Source organism: Manis pentadactyla, chromosome 12, assembly GCF_030020395.1.
Source record: "Manis pentadactyla isolate mManPen7 chromosome 12, mManPen7.hap1, whole genome shotgun sequence".
In the NCBI taxonomy this organism is placed as follows: Eukaryota; Metazoa; Chordata; class Mammalia; order Pholidota; family Manidae; genus Manis; species Manis pentadactyla.
This window is the reverse complement of record NC_080030.1, coordinates 2,082,091-2,103,471: the sequence shown is the minus strand read 5'-3', so window position 1 is coordinate 2,103,471 and position 21,381 is coordinate 2,082,091. Positions and strand designations below refer to the sequence as shown.

The 21,381-nt window shown below is 58.9% G+C and overlaps 2 protein-coding genes and 1 long non-coding RNA gene across 3 annotated transcripts; 2 read left to right on the top strand and 1 right to left on the bottom strand.

Annotated features, from left to right (window-relative positions):
* Nucleotides 1–7,083: 7,083 nt before the first annotated feature.
* Nucleotides 7,084–9,109, bottom strand: LOC130679937 (collagen alpha-1(I) chain-like). Its single transcript, XM_057489538.1, has 2 exons — nucleotides 8,148–9,109; nucleotides 7,084–7,752 (listed from the first exon to the last, which is right to left on the bottom strand). The coding sequence occupies exons 1-2, from the start codon at nucleotides 9,107–9,109 to the stop codon at nucleotides 7,446–7,448; spliced, it is 1,269 nt and encodes a 422-aa protein (XP_057345521.1). The 3' UTR covers nucleotides 7,084–7,445.
* Nucleotides 8,327–16,481, top strand: ABHD17A (abhydrolase domain containing 17A, depalmitoylase). The gene is made up of 5 exons (XM_036890617.2): nucleotides 8,327–8,472; nucleotides 11,786–12,322; nucleotides 13,528–13,722; nucleotides 15,720–15,899; nucleotides 15,984–16,481. The coding sequence occupies exons 2-5, from the start codon at nucleotides 11,991–11,993 to the stop codon at nucleotides 16,207–16,209; spliced, it is 933 nt and encodes a 310-aa protein (XP_036746512.2). The 5' UTR covers nucleotides 8,327–8,472; nucleotides 11,786–11,990; the 3' UTR covers nucleotides 16,210–16,481.
* Nucleotides 16,482–17,275: 794 nt separating this feature from the next.
* Nucleotides 17,276–18,538, top strand: LOC118915258 (uncharacterized). The gene is made up of 2 exons (XR_008992965.1): nucleotides 17,276–17,338; nucleotides 17,625–18,538. It is a non-coding gene; the product is annotated as an uncharacterized LOC118915258 (long non-coding RNA).
* Nucleotides 18,539–21,381: the final 2,843 nt, after the last annotated feature.

The window sequence follows — 21,381 nt, the reverse complement described above, 5'->3', positions numbered from 1 at the left end:
AGGGTTCTGAGAAGAAGCCCGCACGTCAGAACACATACCGGGGAGTTACTCCGGCTGGGAGGGGAAGGGAGACTTGAGGGAGAACGGGCTGTGCGTCCCCAGACAAATGCAGAAAAAATTTTCAACCAGCCAACAAAATCAAGACGAATGTAAATAAAGCCTTATATGGATGTAACTTCCTTAGGCGATACCCGGGAAAGAATGTAAATCCTGCAGTACTCAGCCAATGATGAGCCAGGGGAGGGGCTTGTGTGCTAAGGAATAAATTACTAGTTGTAACCGCCCTGAGTGCGCCCGCTTAGCGGACCTGCGATCTTGCAGGATCACCATTAAAGCCTCGCTCTGCTGTCCACTGTCTCCATGCCTACCTGCCAAGTTTGGACCAGTGAGGGTATTTCCCACCCTGGTACAAGGTGGATGGACCTTGAGGACACGGTGTTCAGTGAAATGATCCCGACCCGAAAAGACAGATCCCGTCTGATCCCACTCCCAGGGGGTCTCTAGAGGAGCCTCATCCATAGAGACAGAAAGTGGGTGGTGGCGCGGGGGGTGGAGAGTGACTGCTAATAGGAGGGGTTTCCTTCTGAGATGGAAATGTTCTGTAACCAGATGGGGCTGACGCCTCTCTGCAGCCCTGGATGCACTCGATGCCACTGGATTGTACCCTCTAAAGCGGCTAATTTTGTGTTGTTTGAAATTTACCTAAACAAAAAGGTACATCTTGTCTATATGAAGAGAAAGAAATCCTTGTCTAACCACGTCCTGTCTGAATGCTGCCTTCATCTTGCCGGACAGGAATGGACAAGCTTTCTGAAATCCTCTCCACAACCTGACAGTGGTTGACTGGCTCCCAACTAGTCTATGCTGGGAGGCCCTTTCGCCCAGGGCCCCCTGCTGTCAGGCCCTGCGTGTCAGCAGCCATGCAGACAAATGGACTCCTACAAAGTGTACCCCCTATGTCAACACGAAAACTGCACTTGGGGTAGGAAAATGAAAGGCAGGTCCCTAAATCTAACGAAAGTAAAGTGCTGCGTCTGCACGAAAGGGCAGCACTGAGTGTGACCAGTGGTCAGAGCTGGGGCAGGGTGTGTGTGTGGGGGGAACAGAACCTGCGCTGGAAGCCACCCAAGGGTCCATTAGCGGATGGATGGATGAACAACGTGGTCCAGCCACCCTAGCATGTGATTCATTCTTGGTCCCCGGTCAGTAATAGGGGGAATCCATTTACGTTGCTTATGTTTCCAGGAGTTGGATTGGGGTGGGAAAGGAAGTAGCTTGGCATCTCGTATGCAGAAGCCCCAATAGACCAAGACCCCTGTAACTGTTGTGCTCTGCCCATTCAGCACCCAGCTGCCCTTCTGGATGGCACCCCAGTTTTTTGTGGAGGACTGTCCCTCCCCCACTCTCAGTCCATGTGGTTCTAGGTGCCCCAGTGCCAGCTCAGCCCTGTCACCCAGAGCATTTCCCTTCCCCTGGCCACAGTGATTGGTTTTGAAATGGCCACGTGACTCGGCAGGACCAATGAGAGTCAGGCCTGGGACTTGGAACTACAAGTAGTAATTTCGTTCTCATCTGCTGTAGGGTTAAGCCTGGAGTTTCCTGGAGTCATTTTTGCTCCCCAGCAGGGAGCTTTCCTGAGAAGAATTAGCATGCACTCCCCACCGCCTCCACCAAAATAGAAGAGAGCAGATCCCAGGAAGAAAAAGAGATCCATGTCTTGACTGTTATTTAAGCACCTTGTTCCAGCCATGCCTGAAGGGCTTTCCTGTGGTTTTTGGTTTTGTTGTTTTGTTTTTTTGGACTTAAGATAATTTGAGTCCTTGGGAAACCAAGAGCCTCGACTGATAGGTTCCTTTCTGTTGTGACGTTATTCATCATTTAGTGCCTTTTCACAAGTAACACTGCCCTTGAGGCTCAGGTTAGGTGAGAAAGGCTGAAAAAAATCAGTTCCCCTGAACATAAGCTGAATGGCTGCAGAAAGCACCTGCGAGTCAGCCAGAAGCCTGGGTCGCCTGCTGGTGGGCTGGGTGGCTGAGAGCGCTCCCCCGTCTGCAAGGGAGTCCACGAATGAGTCCTGGGGAAAGGAAGGGCTTCACGACAGCCTCCTGCCGTCTCCATGGGGCCGGGGCCAAGGTCAGCGCTCCTCGAGCCAAGTTGTACAGCCTTTGTTTACCCAGCTCATCATCCTGTTGACTTTCTGAGGTTGCTACAGGCAGGTGTAAGAGCCCCGGGTGTTTCCTACCCCTGTGGTAATCCTCAGACGACGCTCTTCCTGGAACTGGGGTGGGGGGTTCCTTCAATGTCCAGGGAAGGCAGATGAAAGCTAGTACAGCCTGACCACGAGAGAAAGTTGCCGTCTCCTGCTTCCCATAGGTTACAGGGCACTTTGCTGCCTAACTTCCCAGACTCCGAGAGAGCTCCATGACTCTGTGACACTCACACGCACAAGTGCATGTACAGAATTGATGCCCCACCAACCATCCATCCCTTCCCCGAGGCAGGAAAACCTTTGTTTCTGGAAGGCAAGCTCAAGTGACCCATAGTTTAAACCCAGCCTCTTTGCTCACTTCCCTTTAACTCTCAGTTTGCACACAATTATAACCCACCCTTTTCTAAGTAATCAAGTCCCAGAGGCTGAGACTGATGGCAATAATTAGTAACGGTTAATATTTCCTGAGGGCTTATTTGGAACCAAACACCGTTCTAACCACTTTATATCATCTCATTTAGTCCTCGCAACAATTCTGTAGGATAGAATTGCTCATATCCGCATTTTAAAGATGAGTAAAAAGTCAATCTGCTAACCACCCAGCTTCTTTCATTGCATCCGCTGTCCTTAGATTGTTTTACATTTATGTTTAGGTTGTGTGTACCTGCCCCACAAACACCCCAAAGCACAGTTTGCGTCTGTCTCCACGTCCGCCATGCCCCTAGCACAGCACAAAGTGGAGTCTGGTCCAGCAGAGGGCCTGTAAATATCTGTCCCTCAGGGTCCCACCCTTAGGATGATCTCTTCACGTGTCTCAGGGCTAGAAATGCACCCCATGGGGCACCCACTTCTGATTCTCCCCAAATCCCTGGCCACATGGGGTTGGAGTATCAGGGGGAGCCCCCATTTCAAGTAGCCCCTATTCTTTCCTGACCCACACTTTTTTCACTTGTCTTCCCAGTGCTTACTGTCTGATGGTATTGTCCACAAGGGCTGGAATTTTGTTCACCGTGGTGTCCGCATTGCCTGGGCCACAGTGAGCCCTCAATGCATGCGAACAGAAGATATTATAGTTATTATTGTGGCACGACAGGATTGTCTGCCCACCCCTGGGGAGCCATGCGCCCCGTCCCTGACCCCACAGGGATCCGGTGGGCACTGTCGCCACCTGCCGACCGAAGGCAGCGTGGCCAAGTCCGCACCAGCTGCAAAGCTCCACACACACCCCCCCCACCCCCCCCACCCCCCGGCTGCTCACCATCCCAGGGCCGCAGTGCCTGGCTCCTGGCTCCAGGCAGGCAGGGGCGGTGCGTGGGTCTCCTATCAGGGCCAGGAGCACCTGGGGTCCTTCAGAAATGCAGGTTCTCAGGCCCCGCCCCAGCCCTACGGAATGCGAGGCTTGGGGCTGGGCCCCCAGGGGATTTATAAATGCGCACTCAGGTTTGAGATCCAGACCCACATCCGCAGTGTCTGGGGACGTTCGTGGCTGTCCTGTCTAGGGGAGCTCCTGGCATCGAGTGGGTGGGGGCCGGGGTGGCTGCTCACCCCCCACAGTATCCAGAATGGCCCTTTATTTCTTAGAGCCTTTTTAGGTTCACAGCAAAACTGAGCAGAAGGTGCAGGGAATTCCTGCACACCTAGACCCCCATTATCAACACCTCTCCTGGAGCGACATTTGTTACAGGGTGACCCACATGAACATGACATTATCACCCAAAGTCCATAGCTGACATTAAAGGTCACCCTTGGCGCTGTGCATTCTCTGGGTTTGGACAAATGCACGACACGTCTCCACCATTACAGTGTCACCCAGAGTAGAGTCACTGCCCTAAAAACCCTCCGTGCTCCACCCCCCGTCCCTGCCACCCGGGCACCCCAGCAACCCTGAGCCTTCTGCCGTCTCCATAGCTCTGCCTGTGCGCATGTGCACCAATGAAGCCGTGCCATTCACATGGGGGCACAGTACTGGCTCTAAGCTGCACCTTCACTTTTTAAAACAGTATCCTGGGTGCATCCGGGAGGGTCCTTCCAGACAAGATTATCATTAGAATCCGTGGATTTAGTAAAGCAGACGCCCCCCACCCCAAAGTGGGTGCACATCACCGTATCTACTGTGGACCTGAGTAAAGAAAAAGGCAGAGGCAGAGGCATTTGTCCCTCTGTCAGAGCACTTGAGCCAGGCCAGCAGTCACCCCTGCCCTGGGCCTGAGACTCGCCCCGTCGCCCCCACCCACTCCAGCCTGCAGCAGATGGTGGGACTTCTCAGCCGACTGGATTCCTCGTCACAAACGTATCCATGGACCTATGCTTACGTCCACACGTATCGTTTGGGTTCTATTTCTCTGGACAACCCTCATAAACACAAGCTCCCAGCACACCCTTTGCTTCTAAGCCCCGTTCCTGGGGTGGCCGGGTGGGGCACAGAGTGGCAGTCTGGCGAGTGGCAGGAAGAAGAGGGGCTGGCTCCTGGGGAGGGGGCTTCCTCAGAAAAGCCCCAGGGCCACTGCCCCGGCTGGCTCCACCCCAGACTCCCCCGCCTGCCCCTGTCCCCAGTCAGCTGGGTGAGCGGTGCTATTTTAGGATGTCCCCCCATTTCCTTCCTTGCCACGTCGAGCCCACTTCCTGACTGGGTGTCACTCTCTCCCGTCAGGGTGGAGCAAACCAGACCCGCACATTGGGGTGTTTTTCCACCAACCCCGGGGCCCCAGGCCCCATGCTTGGGCCTCCCTATCCTTTCCCCAAGCCAGCAGGGGCAACATAATTTGCAGATCCCAGTTCAAAATAGAAAATACAAGATCCCTTGCTCAAAAATTATTACAGATCTCAAGGCAGCAGCCACAGAGCAGTAAGTCATGGGTGGGCCCTTCTGAGCTCGGGGCTCTGAGCTGGTGCTGCCTTCTGAGGCTGTCTCCTCCACCTGTGGGCTCACAAGCTTTTCTTTCTTTACTCTATTGTGACAAAATATGCATAACATGAAATTCACCATTTCAACCATTTCTGAGCACACAGCAGGGGGCAGGAAGCACACCCACACGTGGTGCAGCCATCCCCACCCTCCGTCTCCAGAACTTTCTATCTTCCCAAACTGAAGCTCTGTCCTCATGGAACACTCCCTCCGCAGGCCCCACCACCCACTTGCAGTCTCTACGAATGTGGCTTCTCTAGGGACCTCCTGGGAGCGGGATCAGACAGGGTCTGCCCTTCTGTGTCTGGCTTATGGCCCTGAGCACCGTGTCCTCGAGGTCCACCCATGTCGTAGCAGGCGTCAGGGTGTGCTTCCTTGTCGAGACTGAGTGATATCCCCATGTGTGTGGATGGACTGCATTAATGCACCCATTGGTGCACCCAGCCTCTGGGGACAGTGAATCCTGCTGCTGTGACTGTTCCCGTACAAGTACCTGCCTGAGTCCCTGCTTTAGCTTCTTACAGGTACACACGAGAAGCGCAGCCATTTGCTTTTAACAGCCAGTCTTCTTCCAGCCATCTAGTTTTGTTTCAGCTTCTGCCTGATCATAACAGTGGGCACCCAGCAAAACCAAAAAAACTTCAGAAGCCACATCAAAGTGTGAAGAAGAGAAAAAAGTCCCCTGTAATCGCACCCTCACACCTTCCATTCTCACTGGGGCATGTTTTTCTCAGAGGCGGTGCCATGATCACTTTGTTTCCTAGACGCAGCTGTGGGGACCTTCTCGTTAGAATCCTCAGCTCCCAGAACCTTCCTCTCAGGTCGCTGCCCCTGAGTGTGAAATGCGCCCCCTGTGCTGGTGTAGTTTCTGGCCACAGCCAGAAACAACCTCGTGTCCATCAAGACGGGACTGCGTGGTCAGCAGTGGGCCAGCCCTGGGGTTCGGGTGAAAGGACTGCAGATGGCACAAGAAAAAGTTTTTAAAGATGGAAGCATCTTTTCACACCTGTTCACAGGTGCATGGGTTTCTCAGCACAGAAGCAGGAATAACTGGGAATATTGCATGCCTGGGGATAGGGCTGTCTGTTTCCTGGGGAACAGGAATGGCAGAGAGATGCATTATGCACAGCCTTTTAGACTGTTTGGATTTTGAATGGTGCAAATATATCTCCTGTGGAAACATAAATAAAAGTAAAATTATAAAAAAAAAACTTGAAACCACCAGTAGTCTTGTACTGGTCTCTGTGGATAAAATGAGTTCCTGTGGCCAGGATTCTCACCTGGCCCTGGCTGACTAGCTCACTGCACACCTGTGGGCAGTACATGGCTGTTGACTATATAAAGAGCTCCGCCCAGTGCTCTGGGCGCAACACGGTGGCACGGCTGCAAGGGTGCAGGAGAGCAGAGCAGAGGCCCAGAGGACAGCTGTGCAGGACGACTGTGCAGAGAGGCCCAGAGGACGGCTGTGTGGGATGGCTGGGCAGACAGAGGGGCCCAGAGGCAGAGATCGGTTTGCTGCCTGCAGACTCGCTCTGAGTGAACAGGATTCTAGTGACTGACCTGCCACCTAGAAATAGAGTTGGGTATAACCCTTTCACCCCAAAGAATGTTCTGTCAATTTCTTTGGTCACATTGAATCCATAGCAAACTTGCCCATGGCTGAAACCCATTGGCAAGACAATTTCATATTTAATTTAGATTCTTAGAAGAATTCTTCTCTCCTTCCCTTCTCTCTTTCTATCAACATTTATTGAGCATCTACTGAATGCTAAGCCCCAAGCTGAACATTGGGTACATAACAGGGAACGAGCCAGACACAGATGCCTTTCTTCTTGGAGCTCACCAGCTAGACTACTGCTTCTAGAACCTTCCTGGTGGACAGGTTCTCCATCTGTACTCTCTAACATGGGAGCCACCACCGCCACATGGCTCTTGAGCACTCGAAATAAGGCCTTTGCAACTGAAGAACTGATTTTTAAGTTTTATTTTTAACCCATTCATTTACAGTTAAATAGCCTCACAGAGCTAATAGCTTCCAAAGTGCACAGTGCAGGGCTAGAATTCCGGACTCCAGGTTGGGAGCATTTTTAAGACCACTGATTCCTAAGTTATTTTGCTAAGTTATTTTGCAGATGTATTGAGAGGCTCAAGTCATGAGAGGAGAAGCATAGGGTCCAGACGGTCTGAGGTCACTGGTATTCCAAAGAGCGTGCAGGGAAGCCCCCTGCAGCCTTGCAAAGGCTGACCTATGGATTGGGGACTTATCCTCATGCTGGGGGTGCAGGTCATCAGACAGCATGGGGGACAGCTGGGAACACCTGCCTCCTGGGCTCAGTCCACCTTCGCCCTGTATCTGCCACTGTTCTCTGGAGTCACACTGGTGCGGGTGAAGCCGGGCTTTGGTCCTTTCCAGCCCTGGGGAAGAAGGCGTGGAAGACGCAGCTGGAGGAAAGAGGCTGCTGATAGGCCTTTTTCCTGCTCCAAGAAGTCACAAGGAATCTGAGGAAATGGGCAGGAGCCGGGCCTAGTTGAGAACCTCAGCTGATGCTGGGAGTCTTGAGCAGGGCAGCGGAGGAAGAGCAACCCTGGTGCACCCCAGGGCAGCCGTCCCAGGGCTGGAGGAGGTGGCGGCTGAGCCCTGGGCAGAGAAAACCGGCCGGAAACCACCCCTGGTCAGTCTCTATTTCTGAGCGGAGAGTGGGGGTTGGGGGTCCTGTCCTGGCAGCTGACGGAAGGAATGGAGCCTTGGGGAAGGGCTGGCGCAGCATGCAGAGCCTGGGCTTATCTCTGTAAAGGAAGCTGCAGATTAGAGTATGGGTTGGAGACAGCTGGGGCTGCCTGCACGGGTGGGGGTTTGGAGCTGGGAAAGGCCTTCAGGCGGGGGGAGGTACCATTGGCTACCAAGATTCACTACATTTTAAAGCAATACTTCAAAAACTGGGAGCGATGCCAAAGAATTCATGATGAACAAAATGTCTTTTAAAAGGCAGGATCCGATCCCGCACCTGCATGGCCTCACCTTGCTCGTCTCACCCTAATCCGGGACCTGGAACGGAAGAACGAACGACGGCGAGTCCGCGGAGAACCCAGGCTGGAACCCGCGCGACCCCGCCCACCGCCGAGCCAGCTCCGCCCCCGGCCCAGGCCCCACCTCCGGGCGCGCGTCGCGTCCGCCCCTGCGCACGGCACGGCACGTCACATCCGGGGCGGTGGCGGGAGCGAGGCTCACTTCCGCCCGCGAGTAAATGGCAGCGGCGCGGGCGGCCGGGCCGGGGCGCTGAGGGATCCACGGACGCGCGGGCGGGCGGCCAGGAGCCATGGAGCGCCGCCCCGGGGCCGGGGGGCGCGGGCCGCTGCGGTGAGTGTCGGGCAGGGGCGACGGTTTGGAGGGCCGGGCCGGGCTGCGAGGCCGGGGCAGCCCGGGCGGACGCCCTCTGACCCCGCACTCCTAGGGCGGCCGCGGGCCCAGCCGGAGGCCTCCGAGGCCGTGGGGACCGTGAGCCGGCGTCCCCCACCCCGGAGAGCGCTGTCCCCCGTCCTTCCAGACGTCCGACGTGGGGTGGGCGCCCATCCTGCTGGGGACGCGCGGCCCCCGGCCGCCCGGCCAGCCACCCGAGCCAGCTGCAGCAGCCCGTAGCCCAGTCGTGCTTCCTAAACGTTTCCCAGACGCCTTTGCCTTTTCCCAGGCGTCCTCTGGCCCGCTGGGACACCTGGGCGAGCTTCCCGGCCTCCGCTCCCGTCCGGTCTTCGGTGGCAGCCGGGGAACAGCCCGCAGCCCTTAGCCCATGGTGACCGTACCGGACCAGGACTCCTCCAGGGCTCCCCGTTTCCCCCAGGATGAAGTCCATACTCTGCAGCAGGGCTCGCGGGCGGGGCCCGACGCGGCCCCGGGTCCCTCTGGGGACTCCTCTGCTCACCTCCTCCTGCCCGGTGCCCGCTCCAGCCGGGGACCCGCAGTTCCTGGAAGGTGCTGTCATCTCTAGGGTTTTGCCCATGCCCCCTCCTCTGCCCCGTTCCCTGCCACCTGGCCACTTAGTCCGCACTTTCCAGCCAGCTTTCCCACCCTGACCGGCTGGGTGGAAGCGCCCTTTCCGCCGTCCGTATTTAGTACCGCAGTTGCCAGGTCCCTTGGGCCTCCCACCACCACCTGCCTGTTGGGGGCCCGGCGGCGGGGAACCCAGTGTGTGCTTGTGGGTGGAATCGCTGGAGGTCGGGGTGCCGGGTTTGTTCCCTGTGATTGAAAGTGTGGCGTGCCCTGCCCGGCCCCAGGCCTGGCTCCCAGGGCACGCTCCGTGACACCCATAAATGACACGCCGGAGGTCCCAGGGACATATGGCCCCAGAAGAGACTGTCCCCCTCCTTGTCCAGCCTGGCTGACTGTAGCGTCCCCTGTCCTGCGTGCCTGTTGTCATTTGCCCGTAGTCCAGCCCGTGTTCACTGAGCAACAGCAGGTAGTGGCCCTGCGCTCAGGGAATTTTACTTTGGTGGAGGGATGAGGAGATGTGGTTAAACCTGTAAATACCAGCTGCGCTCAGTACTGGGGAGATGGGCCTGGAAGCATGAGAGGGTGGGGGTCTCGGTCCTGTTTGGGAGCCCCCCTGAGGGCACCAGAATGGAGGTCTGAAGGAGGGGAGGGCAGCAGGCAAGCTCCCTCTGGTGAGACCGGGGGGGGCGGCGCAGAAGGGGACAGTGGACACACTATGGGTGAGGTGGGAGGGGCCGGCTGGGCACAGCCCGTGGAGAGGGGTTTGGTCTCTGTCCTGAAAATAGCAAGAGGCTTCTGGGGCAGCCCAGGAGGTGGTGAGGAGGTCCTTTGCTGGAGGAGAATGGCCTGGGGCAGGTGGTGGTGGCCGGGGGGCCTTCAAGGAAGGAGACTCCCACAGTGGTCCAGGGGACAGGTGTCGTAGGTGTGGTCCAGGTGGTTAGAGACGTAGTACCTGGTGGGAGGGGAGGAGTCAAGGGCAGGTGGTTCTTGGTTTCTGGCTTGGTCGATGGGGTGTGTCCACGTTGGTGTGGCCTTTCATCATCAGGGCTGCGAAGGGCCACCCGCCCATCTGAGGCCTTCCTTTCTAACCCACCCGTCACTGTGCTGCCCATATGCCAGCCCCTCTGAGCCCCTCCGCACCAGTGGAGAGTTGCCTGTTTGGGCCTGGACCTCTGAGAGTGTGTTGAGGCAGCCCGGGCTTGGCCGACAAAGGGAGAGATCATTGTTTTTGGTGGGAGGAGGGCATCCCGGGCCCCCACCCACTCCAGGCCAGGAGCCGCCTTTCCCAGTCGTCAGAGTCAGAAGTGTCCCCAGGGGCCGGCAGGTGTCCCCAAGGGGAAAACTGTCCTGCGTCTAAGAACTGGTACGAAAGCTATGGTAGACCCTCTCCTCTGAGAAATGCATCTTGTAGGGAAGTTCAGGCACTCCTGGGGGCTGTCCACCTTCCCACCTGGGTGCCCCGAATCCTGCACCTGTGGATATGGCCCGTGCCTCTCACAGATCCGGGGGTGTTTCTGGGCCTTAGGCTGCTCTGAGGTGTTCTGAACTGCTTGTCTTTGGTCCAGTCGGTTTCAAACACTGTGGCCCCAAAACCAAACCCTCCAAGGTCCTCTGCTGCCACAGCTGAGCCGCGTGTCTCCCTCCCTCCCTCCAGTCTGCAGGGGGGACATAGTGCTGGGTAGATTTTTCTCAAACCTTTGTGCGTCCGTCTCCTGTTGGCAGACCCGTATGATCGCGGCTGCTTTAGCAGTTTAGCTGTGGTGTGTTTAACACCGTTTACGGCGTGCCAGAGGGAGGAGGGACTTTTGGGTTTCTGCTCTGAGCTGTCCCCCAAGCCATCCACTCAGTCCTTACTTCATTTACTCCCCGTGAGGTGAATGTTGTCTGTACTGATGGCTGAGGACATGGAGGCCCAGGGAGGGTAAGCTCCTTGCCCAAGGTTGCAGACTCCTGTGTTGGCAGAGCTGGGGAGGGGCCTCAGGGTCCCGTGAGCCTCCACCCCCGCCCTCAGCAGGCTGGCCCCAAGCGCAAGGGAGAGCCATCGTCCCAGCCCAGTGGGCCTCCTGAGCCTGAGGATGTATCCTGCTTTTGTTCCCAGAGCCTTTGTTGTATTTCCTCTGCCCGGGCTCCTCTGCCTCCTGCCCGCCTGGCCCCTGCAGGCGGCAGGCTTTTGGGTGCCCCTGGCTGCTGCCTGGCTGCTCTGTGTTGCTGAGGGTGGCAGACGATTCCTTGAAGGACAGCGTGGAGATGGGCGGGGAGCGGGGGAGAAGAGTCTGAGCCGGCCTTGTGGACAGAGGCAGGAGGGGGCGACAGGGCTTCCCCGGGCCCGGAGCAGGGCTGTGTGGGGGGAGCTGGGGTGGGCCAGGGGTCTTACGGCCCGGCACAGCCACTGGACAAGGTGGGGCTGAGAAATGGATTTAAACGGCCAGAGCTGGTGACTGCACGCAGAGGAAGGGTGGTCAGCCCTGGGTCCCACACAGGTGGTGTCGGGAGGCGCTTTGTCCCTGGGAGGACGGCTGAGCCCGCAGGTCCATGGGGTGGAGGGTGGAGCAGTCTGGGCAAGAGAGGGGGCCTGGGTGGGCTGTGGGCAAGGCCAGGAGGTTCAGGATGAACGGGGTTGGGCCCACTCTGCCCCAGCTGGCCTGCTGTGGGGTCTCCACCTCCCCATCTTCCTGTCCCCCTGCAGGGTCTCCCTCTGCATGACCTGGAGATGGAAGGCCACGAGGCTCCCGAGGGCTCGGCTTGGACCGCGGTGGGGCTGGGCCGCAGCCTCCTAAGGGGACTTTCATCTGGGGCGGTGGCTGGGGCCCTCCCTGCCCCCTGCCCGAGTCGCCGAGCACCCCCACCCCTCCCCTGCCGAGCGAGGCCCACCCCAGGGCCTGGAGCCCGCCATGAACGGCCTGTCGGTGACGGAGCTGTGCTGCCTCTTCTGCTGCCCTCCCTGCCCTGGCCGCATTGCCGCCAAGCTCGCCTTCTTGCCACCAGAGGCCACCTACTCGCTAGTGCCTGAGCCCGAGTCGGGGCCTGGTGGGACCGGGGTTGCCCCCTCGGGGACCCTGCGGGCTTTTGCTGGCACCCCTGGGCGCTGGAAGCTCCACCTGATGGAGCGCGCGGACTTCCAGTACAGCCAGCGTGAGCTGGACACTGTCGAGGTCTTCCTGACCAAGAGTGGCCGGGGCAACCGCATCGCCTGCATGTATGTGCGCTGTGTGCCCAGTGCCAGGTGAGGCTCGTGGACCAAACCCGGGAGGGGGAGAAGTGAGTCGGGCAGTGGGTATCCAGGACCCAGGAGGCTCCCGGACCAGAATGCCCTCTGTTCTTGGGGCTCGGATATTAGCTGGCCGTAGCCCCCAGAGGGCCAGGGCCATGGTGAAATCAGGGTGCGGGTGCCCTGGGGATCCTTTTTGCCAAATGGGTGAATCAGATCCACCAAGAGGAGACCCCGTGGACTGCCCTGGGCCCTTGATGCCAGGTGCTTCTCCATGTGCAGCCCAGCCCTGCAGATGAGGACCTCGAGGCCCAGGGAGGTGGCTCTGCGGGCCCACATCACCCTTTGGTTGGAGGGGGAGCTACCTTCAGGGTCTCGGTGCTCACCTGCCCAGGAATGGTCAGTGGGGACCCCGAGGCCTGGCAGCTGGCTCGCCCAGTCTGCCTCCCATTAATAGGAGCCCTCTGGGTGTGGAAGCAGGGCTCTTCCTGGAGCCCCGTTGGGGGGCAGAGGCGGGACCTCCCAGGTGCCTTCGCCTTCAGACCGGGTGCGGTTCTGGCTCTCGACCTGAGTCCAAAGGGCAAGCTCGTGCCTTTTGGCCTGGCAGGGCTGAGGCCTGGTGGTGCTGGAGGAAGGAGGCTCTGGGAGTCCACAGGCCAGCACGTAGCCAGGCTGCCTGCTCCTGGCATGAGCTGGGGCCAGGCCTGTTCTGCAGCAGCCTTGCAGGGCAGGGCCTAGAGCTGCGGTCATTTCCATACGGGGAGGGAGCTGCACCGCTGTGAACAAGGGTGGGCTTTATTCCCCTGTGGGGACCAGCTGACAAGAGCAGAGGTCACAGCCCTGCTGATGGCTGGATGGTTCCTTCTTGAAGGCCCTGAGCAGCAGGTGTTGGTGCCTGCCATCCTTGGGTGGTCAGTGTCCATCCAAAAGTTCATGACCCAGAGGGGGTGAATGTGATGGTCACTGTGGCTTGCTGCGCTCACCTTGCTGGACCACCCTGTGCCGAGAATGTGACCGACGGCCTCAGTGGCCCCGTCTCACAGAGAGGAAGCCTGTGGTGCCCCTGGCTGTCTCCTGCCTCACATCAGACAGCAGGAGGGGGGCTGGGCCGCTTACTCTGTGGCACAGGCGGCCTGTCACCCTCAGCAGAATTCCTGTCCCATCCTAGGTGGGGGACACAAATAGTTCCTTTCCCTCTGACCTGTCCTTCCTTCCCCCAGGTACACAGTTCTCTTCTCGCACGGCAACGCAGTGGACCTGGGCCAGATGAGCAGCTTCTACATTGGCCTGGGTACACGCATCAGCTGCAACATCTTTTCCTACGACTACTCGGGCTATGGTGTGAGCTCCGGCAAGCCGTCCGAGAAGAACCTATATGCCGACATCGACACCGCCTGGCAGGCCCTGCGCACCCGGTGAGCTGATGCTGGGGAGGGGCGACCTACAGTGTCCCTGCACAGGTGACCAGATCCGTGAAACTGAGTGGGGTCCAAGGAGGCCCGGGCCGGATCCTGGGGGTGGCCCTGCAGGAGAGGAGCCTACCAGTGGTCACCTAGGGCAGAGGCTGAGGCCCGACCTGGGTGCCCTCAGCATGGTGGCAGGCATGCTTGGTGCGCAGGGAGGCGGTGTGGGCAGTCCCCAAACTCCCTGGGGGTGATCCTCCTCCCTGCCTAGGAGCACCTGGCCTGGGCAGGGGAGGCGCTGGAGGCTGGGGCTGGAGGGAGGGGGCTGCGGAGAGCACAGGCCCTGCGGGCAATGTGGGGCCTCTGGAAACGCCAGAGCTGAGGGAGCCCTTGGGGTTCAGGGTGGGACCAGGCCACTGGATCAGGGTCTGGGGACTGGCACCTGTGGCTGTGGGGCCCGGCCTCCTTCTAGGGGTGGTGGGTAGGGCCTGGATGATGCTGTCGGGCAGGTGGGTGCCCAGCACAGCCCTGATGGCCAAGGGCCAAGTCCTCCTCGGACATGAGCCCCCGGCACATACCCCATGCTTGGTCAGAACAGGGCCGTGTGGTCCTGGACGTTGGGGCAGATCTAGGGCAGCCCCTGGTCTCACTCATGCTCAGGCTTTGGGCCCAGCACTGCCCTAGAAGGAAGCCATCCCCACCCTGGCCCTCCTGGAGGCAGCACCCTGTCCGCAGTCTGTCGGAGCTGCCCCATCGGCCCTGCCTGGTCTACCAGCCCCACCTCTTCCCGCAGGGACCAAGGGCAGCCTGCCCTGGGGATGTGGGTGCTCTGACACCACCTGGTACCCGGGGCCGGTCCTAGGTGGCATGGTGCAAGCACATGCCTGTACCTGCTGCCTCGGCCCTTCCTGCTATTTGCTGACAGACTCTGGCCCTGCTGTGGGGTGAGGGCCCTGAGCTCTGCCCTTCCAGCCATCCAGCCTGCTGCCAGCACTGTCCTCCAGAAACCTGGTCCCTCTCTCCCCACAGCTGGGAGACCATGGGTGGGTGGGAGCTTGGGCCTAAGCAGTGACCAGGGACTGGAGTCCTGGGGGAAGGGCTGCATGTGTCCAGGTGATGGGGATGGGCTGGCGCTCAGCCCAGCAGTAGCCACAACAGCCTGGGGAGCAGGCTGGGGAGGAGCGGCCAGGGTGATAGGCACGAGGCCGATGGTATTCTTGTGCCAGAGGGCAGGTGGTAGTTAACCTGGATCGTTGCCCGGACAGGTGCATGTGGCTTCTGGGTGGACAGGGCAGTGGAGTCTGGCTGTCTGTGTGGGCTGCCCAGATGCGGCACAGACCTGCCTTGGCCCTTGGGATCTGGGAGGGTGGTGAGGGGGTTCCTGTGCAGATGGGATGGGCATGTGTGGGCATGGGGCTGGCCACTCTGTAGGGAGGGTGCCAGGAGGAGGTAGCACCCACTCCCCCCACAGCAGCTGCTGCCCCTGCTTACCTGTCTTGTGCTAAGCACCTGATTGGTTGGCTACCCAGGGGCCTCCAACTGGATGACTTCAGGGGACACTGCTGCCACAAATTCCCATGGCCGAGGAGCTGGGGGAGGAGTTCAGGGAGGAAGACAGGCCCCTTCCAGTGCCCAGGAAGGGCTTTCTCATCGGCAGGGACTGGAAGGCTCTAAGCAGGTTCAGGATGTGGCCCCACTCGTGTGTTGTAGAGGTGGGGTCCCCTGGGGAGCAGGAGAGGCCCCAGGGCTGCCCTGTCCCCCAGGAGCCACAGCTCCACCTTGGGGCCCTCCCCAGGCGACCTTGCCCAGGCCCCAACTCCCTGCTGAGGGACCCCCTCTTTGTTCTGGGGCAAGGGAGGGTCCAGGGGATCCGTGTGGACCCTGGGCTGGACCCTCTCCCTGGAGACTGCTCAGAGAACGGGGACTGCCCCAGGAGGGTGAGTGGTGGGAGGCGGTTGTGTGCGTTGCTGCCCCCCTGACCCTGACCCTGACCTTGCCCCACCCACCAGGTACGGCATCAGCCCAGACAGCATCGTCCTGTACGGGCAGAGCATTGGCACAGTGCCCACCGTGGACCTGGCCTCGCGCTACGAGTGCGCCGCCGTGGTGCTGCACTCCCCGCTGACCTCGGGCATGCGTGTCGCTTTCCCTGACACCAAGAAGACCTACTGCTTCGATGCATTCCCCAAGTGAGTTCGGGGTGGGGCCGGGCGCGGTGGGGCGCAGCATGGCAGGGCGGCACTGGCACCTGACCAGCCTTTCTCTCTCCGCAGCATCGAGAAGGTGTCCAAGATCACATCACCGGTGCTCTTCATCCACGGCACAGAGGATGAGGTGATTGACTTCTCGCACGGGCTGGCGCTCTATGAGCGCTGCCCCAAGGCCGTGGAGCCACTGTGGGTAGAGGGTGCGGGGCACAACGACATCGAGCTCTACAGCCAGTACCTGGAGCGCCTCCGCCGCTTCATCTCCCAGGAGCTGCCCAGCCAGCGCCCCTAGCCTAGAGGCCCATGCCCAGAATCCGAGCCGCGCCGGGACCTCAGCAATAAGGTGGCTGCCTGGACCTCACCCTGCTGCGGCCCCGACTCCGGGGGCTGCATGTGGACCCCCCGGGTGCCCCAGGTCTCGTGGCAGCCGTCGAGCAGGGGCTAGGACCTGCCCTGGCCCAGAGGCCGTGGACGATGGGCAGGCAACAGAGCTACATTCTTATTTCCTTTTGGAAGCAAAAAGAGGGTAAACGTGAAAAAAAAAATTAAAGATTTAAAATTTTAGTGTTCCTCTCCTGCCTTTCGTGCCTCATGCATGCTCTTCCCAGGACTCAGTGAGTCTGAAGGGACCGGCTTTGCCCCCAAACTCCCAGGATAATTGAGCACAAGCGCAGCGGTCACTGGCCCTGAAGAAGACCGGTGGGGTCGGGTCCCATTGGGAACGCCCCTTGAGGTTGCTGGTTGCTTAGGTAAGTAATGGAGGGACAACAGCATTCGAACCCGGGACCCTGCCTGCCGTTGTCAGATACACCTCTTAGGAGAGTGCTGGGCCCCCGTCCAAGTCACCCGGCGGTGGCTGCGGTGGCAGGATCTCTCGGCCTGCTCTGCGGCCCTAGCGTTGCCCCCTTCTGCTTCCTTGTGGATAAGGGCGCTCAGGCTGCCCTTCCTGTTACGCCCATCCTCACCCCGCTGCACAGAGGCCCCGAGGGGTGTTCCCCGGAAAGGGGGCTGACCCCCGCGTTGGGAACACGGGAGCGCCTCCACAGCCCTCCTCGAGGCCTTAGAGCTGTGACCTCGGGCTGGGGTGCCCCTGAAGGTGGGCCAGGTCCCTGTCTCCCTGGAGCCCAGCCCCTGGAGTGCTCCTTGCGACCTCCAGGGGCAGCACTCTAGAGCGGGGAAAGCCTCGGAGACGGGTGGCCTGCAGTTCATCCCTGGGCGCCAGGCGTTGGCGATGCCAGCCCCGGGAGCTGCTTCCGCCTTTTCCCAGTCCCAGGCCTTTAAGGCTTCGCGGTCCCTTTAAGGGGGCGGATCTTCGGCCTCGGGGCGGGGACGACGCTGAGGGGCCGCGGCCGGGCCGGAAGCGGAAGTGGCGTAGCGCGGGAGCGGCGGCGGATGCGGAGTGGGAGGCGGCAGCTTGGGCGGTAAGTGGCGGCGGCGGGGTCCCTGACTGACTGGCGCGGCCCCGGCCCGGCTTCCACCCCAGCCACAGGGCGGGCTGCCGTGGGGCCGTCCCAGCTGACGCCCAGCGGGAAAAGGCGGCGGGCCGCTCTGCGGGGCTCTGGGCCGGCTCCAGGTCGCCGCCCCGAGCTTGCTGCTCACCGGGGACTCGGGACCCGGCTGCGCGGAGCTCGCGCCCCCACCCGCCGCCGAGTGCCTCGGTCCCGCGGGCACCTAGTCGGACGTCGAGAGTCACTTTCCATCCAACAGGGCGCTGGAAAGCGAACCCGAACGTGCGGCGGCCGCTCGCTGGGCAGAGACCACCGTGGGCCCCGCTGTCCGCTCGCCACCGGGCCTTTGCGCGCAGCCGCTCCGCGCTGCCCTGGGGCGGACGCCCCCAGCATGCCTGCTGTTTCTTTGCACGTCTGACGTCCTCTCGTCTTGCTACAGTATTCCTTCCCTGACGCCCACCCCCACCTTGACCCCCTTCTCTGTGTTCCCGATGACCTCTGATGCTTAACCTGTCACAATGTGTTGTCTTTTGACCCCATCAGAATGTAAATTCCCTGAGAGCCGGGATTCTGCAGAGCAAGTTCAAAGCAACTGCTTAGAATTGAAGCAAAAAGGGTTTTCCATACGTTGAGTTAAAAATCCAGAGCATGAAAGGATTTTGGGTAAAAATTCAGGGTCCTGCCCATCCCTGATGGCTGAGCAGCCTGGGTTACCCGTTCTCCGGGAAGACATACTGCAGTTTCTTATGTGTCAACAGGAAAAGTCTGTGCACGGACATCTAATATGTTTATACAAAACTTAGGGCCCTTTACGTGTGATCCTTTTACCCCTCGTGGCTTAGAGGGTGCTCTCTGTGTTCCAGCTTGCAGATTTTAATCATTGCGCCATGTTTTATTGGTACTGTAATTTATCCTATTTCCCCGTTGGTAGAAATTTAGGTCTTTTCCTGTCTTTGTAACAAGTAATGCTAGACTGTTTCTCCTACATTTGTACCCATGTAGGAATATTTCTGTAGGCTGAATTCCTTCGTGGAGAAGTGCTAGGTCAACGGGCTTTCCTAAGAAAGTACAGAGGCGGCGACGAATACCCCCGTTGCTGACGCTCCATTAGGCGTGACTAGTGTTTCATTGTGGCTTTGTGTTTCTTACAGGGATAATAAAATATCTCAGTTCCTTTTGTGAGATTTATTTTTATGTTGATCATTTCTCCCAGTAATATAATCGTTTTGAAACCAAAAAATCTATTTTTATTATAAACTTTTGCATATTTATATTGCATAATTCTTTGCCCAGTTTTCCTATTGGGTTGTGGGTGTTACTGTTTCCTAAGAACGCTTTACATATTAACGAAATTAGCCCGTTGTGCTAAAAGATTTTTTTCCTCCAACCTGTCATTTGTCTTTGACTTGGATTGTATTTATAAAAATTTATTTATTTATGCCACACATTTAAAATCATTATTAGTCATTCAGTTTTTTCATTTATGGCTTCAGCATTCTGTGTCATGCTTAGAAATTTCTTCTGTACCAAGATTATCAAATATTTGAGGTTTTCTTCTGGAAATGTAATGGCTTCATTTTAAAATATATATTCACATTTTTGGTCTAATTCTAGAAAGTGCTTCTGGAAGGGACTGAGGTAGGAGCTCAAACTGCTTTTTTCCAAATTGTCCCAAATCTGTTTCCCAAAAAGAGCCATTCTTTCTTGGACTGAAGTGCTGCCGCTGCCACATGCCAAGCCCCCGCCAAGTGTGTTTCTCTGTGTCAACCTAGCACCCCAAACCCACCGCCTTCCTCACTGAACGTCCATAGGCCTCCATCTCCCTCACTAAAAGTCAAGAGAAAACAGTCATCTTAACAATAAATAGTTAACTTGATTGTATTTCGTGCAATACTAACTCCACAAGACACCGTGACAGGAAGGGTTCTGAAAACTCCAGTATTTGGGGCTCCGCCACCCCTCTTGGATCTTCATGGGGCAGGGGTCACCCTGGTGGAGCTATGTGAGTGACCCCGAGTCTTCAGGGGCCCTCACCCCTGTGGCCCCCAGGTTCCCCCGGCTCACCTGGCCTGTGGTTTCTCTCTGTCCACAGGCACTGGCCTCTCCATGTGGGGTGCCTCTGAGGGGCTCAGGCTCAGCTTGTGGTGTCTTTGGATGTGGGGGAACCACACAGGGCAGTGACGGGGGAGGCCAGTGCCACATTCCAGGATGCTCAGCCCCCAGCATGCGGCAATGGCCCGTGGGCCAGGCCGCCTGGGAGAAGGGCCAACTTTTGGTTCTCCATTTTGTGAATTTTCCAGGACACATGTTCACGCCTGGCCGCACTCTCCTGCCTCCCAGCAGGCACTTGAGCACACGCTGCTGGGCACCGTGTCCAGGGCTCATGGGATCCTTGGTCCTCCCCATGACACCGAACCTGACACACCTCAGACGTGGTTCTCTGGGTCGCAGAAGCAGGTTCCAGGCCCCGTGTGCTCCATGGCCTAGGCACACCCGGGTACTGGACAGAGCCTGCCCGGGGCGTGTGGTTGTACCAGGCATGGCTCGTGGTCTGACAGATGCGCCTGCCCCAGCCGGGCATGCGCCTCCCCTGAGGGTCAGGTCTGGGACAGTGTGGATGCCACCAGCCCCAGGGCTCCTGTGCTGGGGCCTGATCACCATGGGGCTCAGACTGGGCCTCTGCAGGGTTCCCAGCACCCAAGGGCCAGCATGTGCATCCTCCCCTCCCTACCCCTGGGCGACCCTGCTTCACTGCCTCCTCCCATAAGACTGAGCTGGAGAAACCCACCCGCTGGCCCTGCCCATCTCTGTGTGAGCTGTGGGTCCCCAGAGGTTCCCGCAGAGGATGGGGGTTCTGTCCCCTGTGGTAGCGGCGGCCATGTGAGGAGCCATCGCTCGGGAGGGCTGGATCTGAGGTGGGGCCTCAGGTGGGGATCCCTCAGGTCCCCAAGCACCCTGACCTAGCGTAGGTGCCCCGCTGGGTGGGTGCAGGACCCACCTGCCAGCTGTGGGGTTTGGTCACACTGGGGCACTTGGCCTGGCATCAGGGGTTCACCTTCTCTACATTTTGGAGCTCCCGCCATGTGCCAAGTTGATCTTCATGACAGCCCTGGGTCACCGTCCCCACTACAGCTCTTCGTGGGGAACCAGCTCAGGCAAGGCCCCCCACGCCAGCAAGGCAGCCCTGGGGCCTCCACCAGGCTCAGGCCCCAGGTTCCTGTGGTGCTCCCACTGCTGACACAGCCCTGGCCCACTGCATAGGGAGCTCTGTGCCATCAGAGCCTGGCACCGGGCAGGGCACAGATGGGGCTGCGTGGGTGTCCATCACGTGCAGGGAGACTCCAAGAGACAGGGCCTGGCTGCAGAGCTGAGCGGGGCACCTGGCAGAGGAGCATGGGCCTGCCAGAGGTGGCTTGGAGGCCAGGCCACGGGTGTATAGCAGGTAAAACCCCTTTTGTGACTGGCCATCTGTGAGCCTCTGTTCCAAGGGTCCCAGGCCAGCTGGGGAGTGCAAGAAGAGGGCACTCTGGGGATGGCATTTCCAGGGGCAAAGGGGCGAGAGAACACCTAGTTAGGGCAAACTGCCCCACCTGCCTCCTAGAGAAGAGATGGGCTCTGGACTCTCCCCAGCAGCTTCAGCCAGGGGGCTGCCACTTCCTGGGCAGTGCACTAGTAGTGGCCTTGGCCACCTCCAAGTGGAGGGTACAGCCGTGTGCCCACGGTCCGATGAGGCCTGGCCTGGGGCCAACTGTGCCGGGCTGAGCCTGTGTCCCCTGTCCCACTCTGAGCTCTCAGCCACTCAATCCGTATGTGACTGACCCCTGGACCACTGTAAATGGCTAACGTTGCATCACGGAGGGAACAGGAGTGGATTTAAAAAATGCTCTTATCACCACAGTATAACATCCTTCTGGAAGGTGGGCTCCAGGAGGGGTGGGGGTTTTGTAGTTTGCTTGAGAGCAGAGGTCAGGGGTTGCACAAGCAAATGCCTGGTGCTAGGCAGGTGGCAGAAATGG

Coding starts and splice junctions, on each gene's coding strand:
- LOC130679937 (XM_057489538.1), bottom strand. CDS start 9,109: ATGGGCAAAACCCTAGAGATGACAGCACCTTCCAGGAACTGCGGGTCC. Junction 7,753..8,147: donor GTTCCAGGTCCCGGATTAGG/GTGAGACGAGCA, acceptor TTCTCTGCCCAG/GGCTCAGCCGCCACCTCCTC.
- ABHD17A (XM_036890617.2), top strand. CDS start 11,991: ATGAACGGCCTGTCGGTGACGGAGCTGTGCTGCCTCTTCTGCTGCCCT. Junction 13,723..15,719: donor TGGCAGGCCCTGCGCACCCG/GTGAGCTGATGC, acceptor CCCACCCACCAG/GTACGGCATCAGCCCAGACA. Junction 15,900..15,983: donor TGCTTCGATGCATTCCCCAA/GTGAGTTCGGGG, acceptor CTCTCTCCGCAG/CATCGAGAAGGTGTCCAAGA.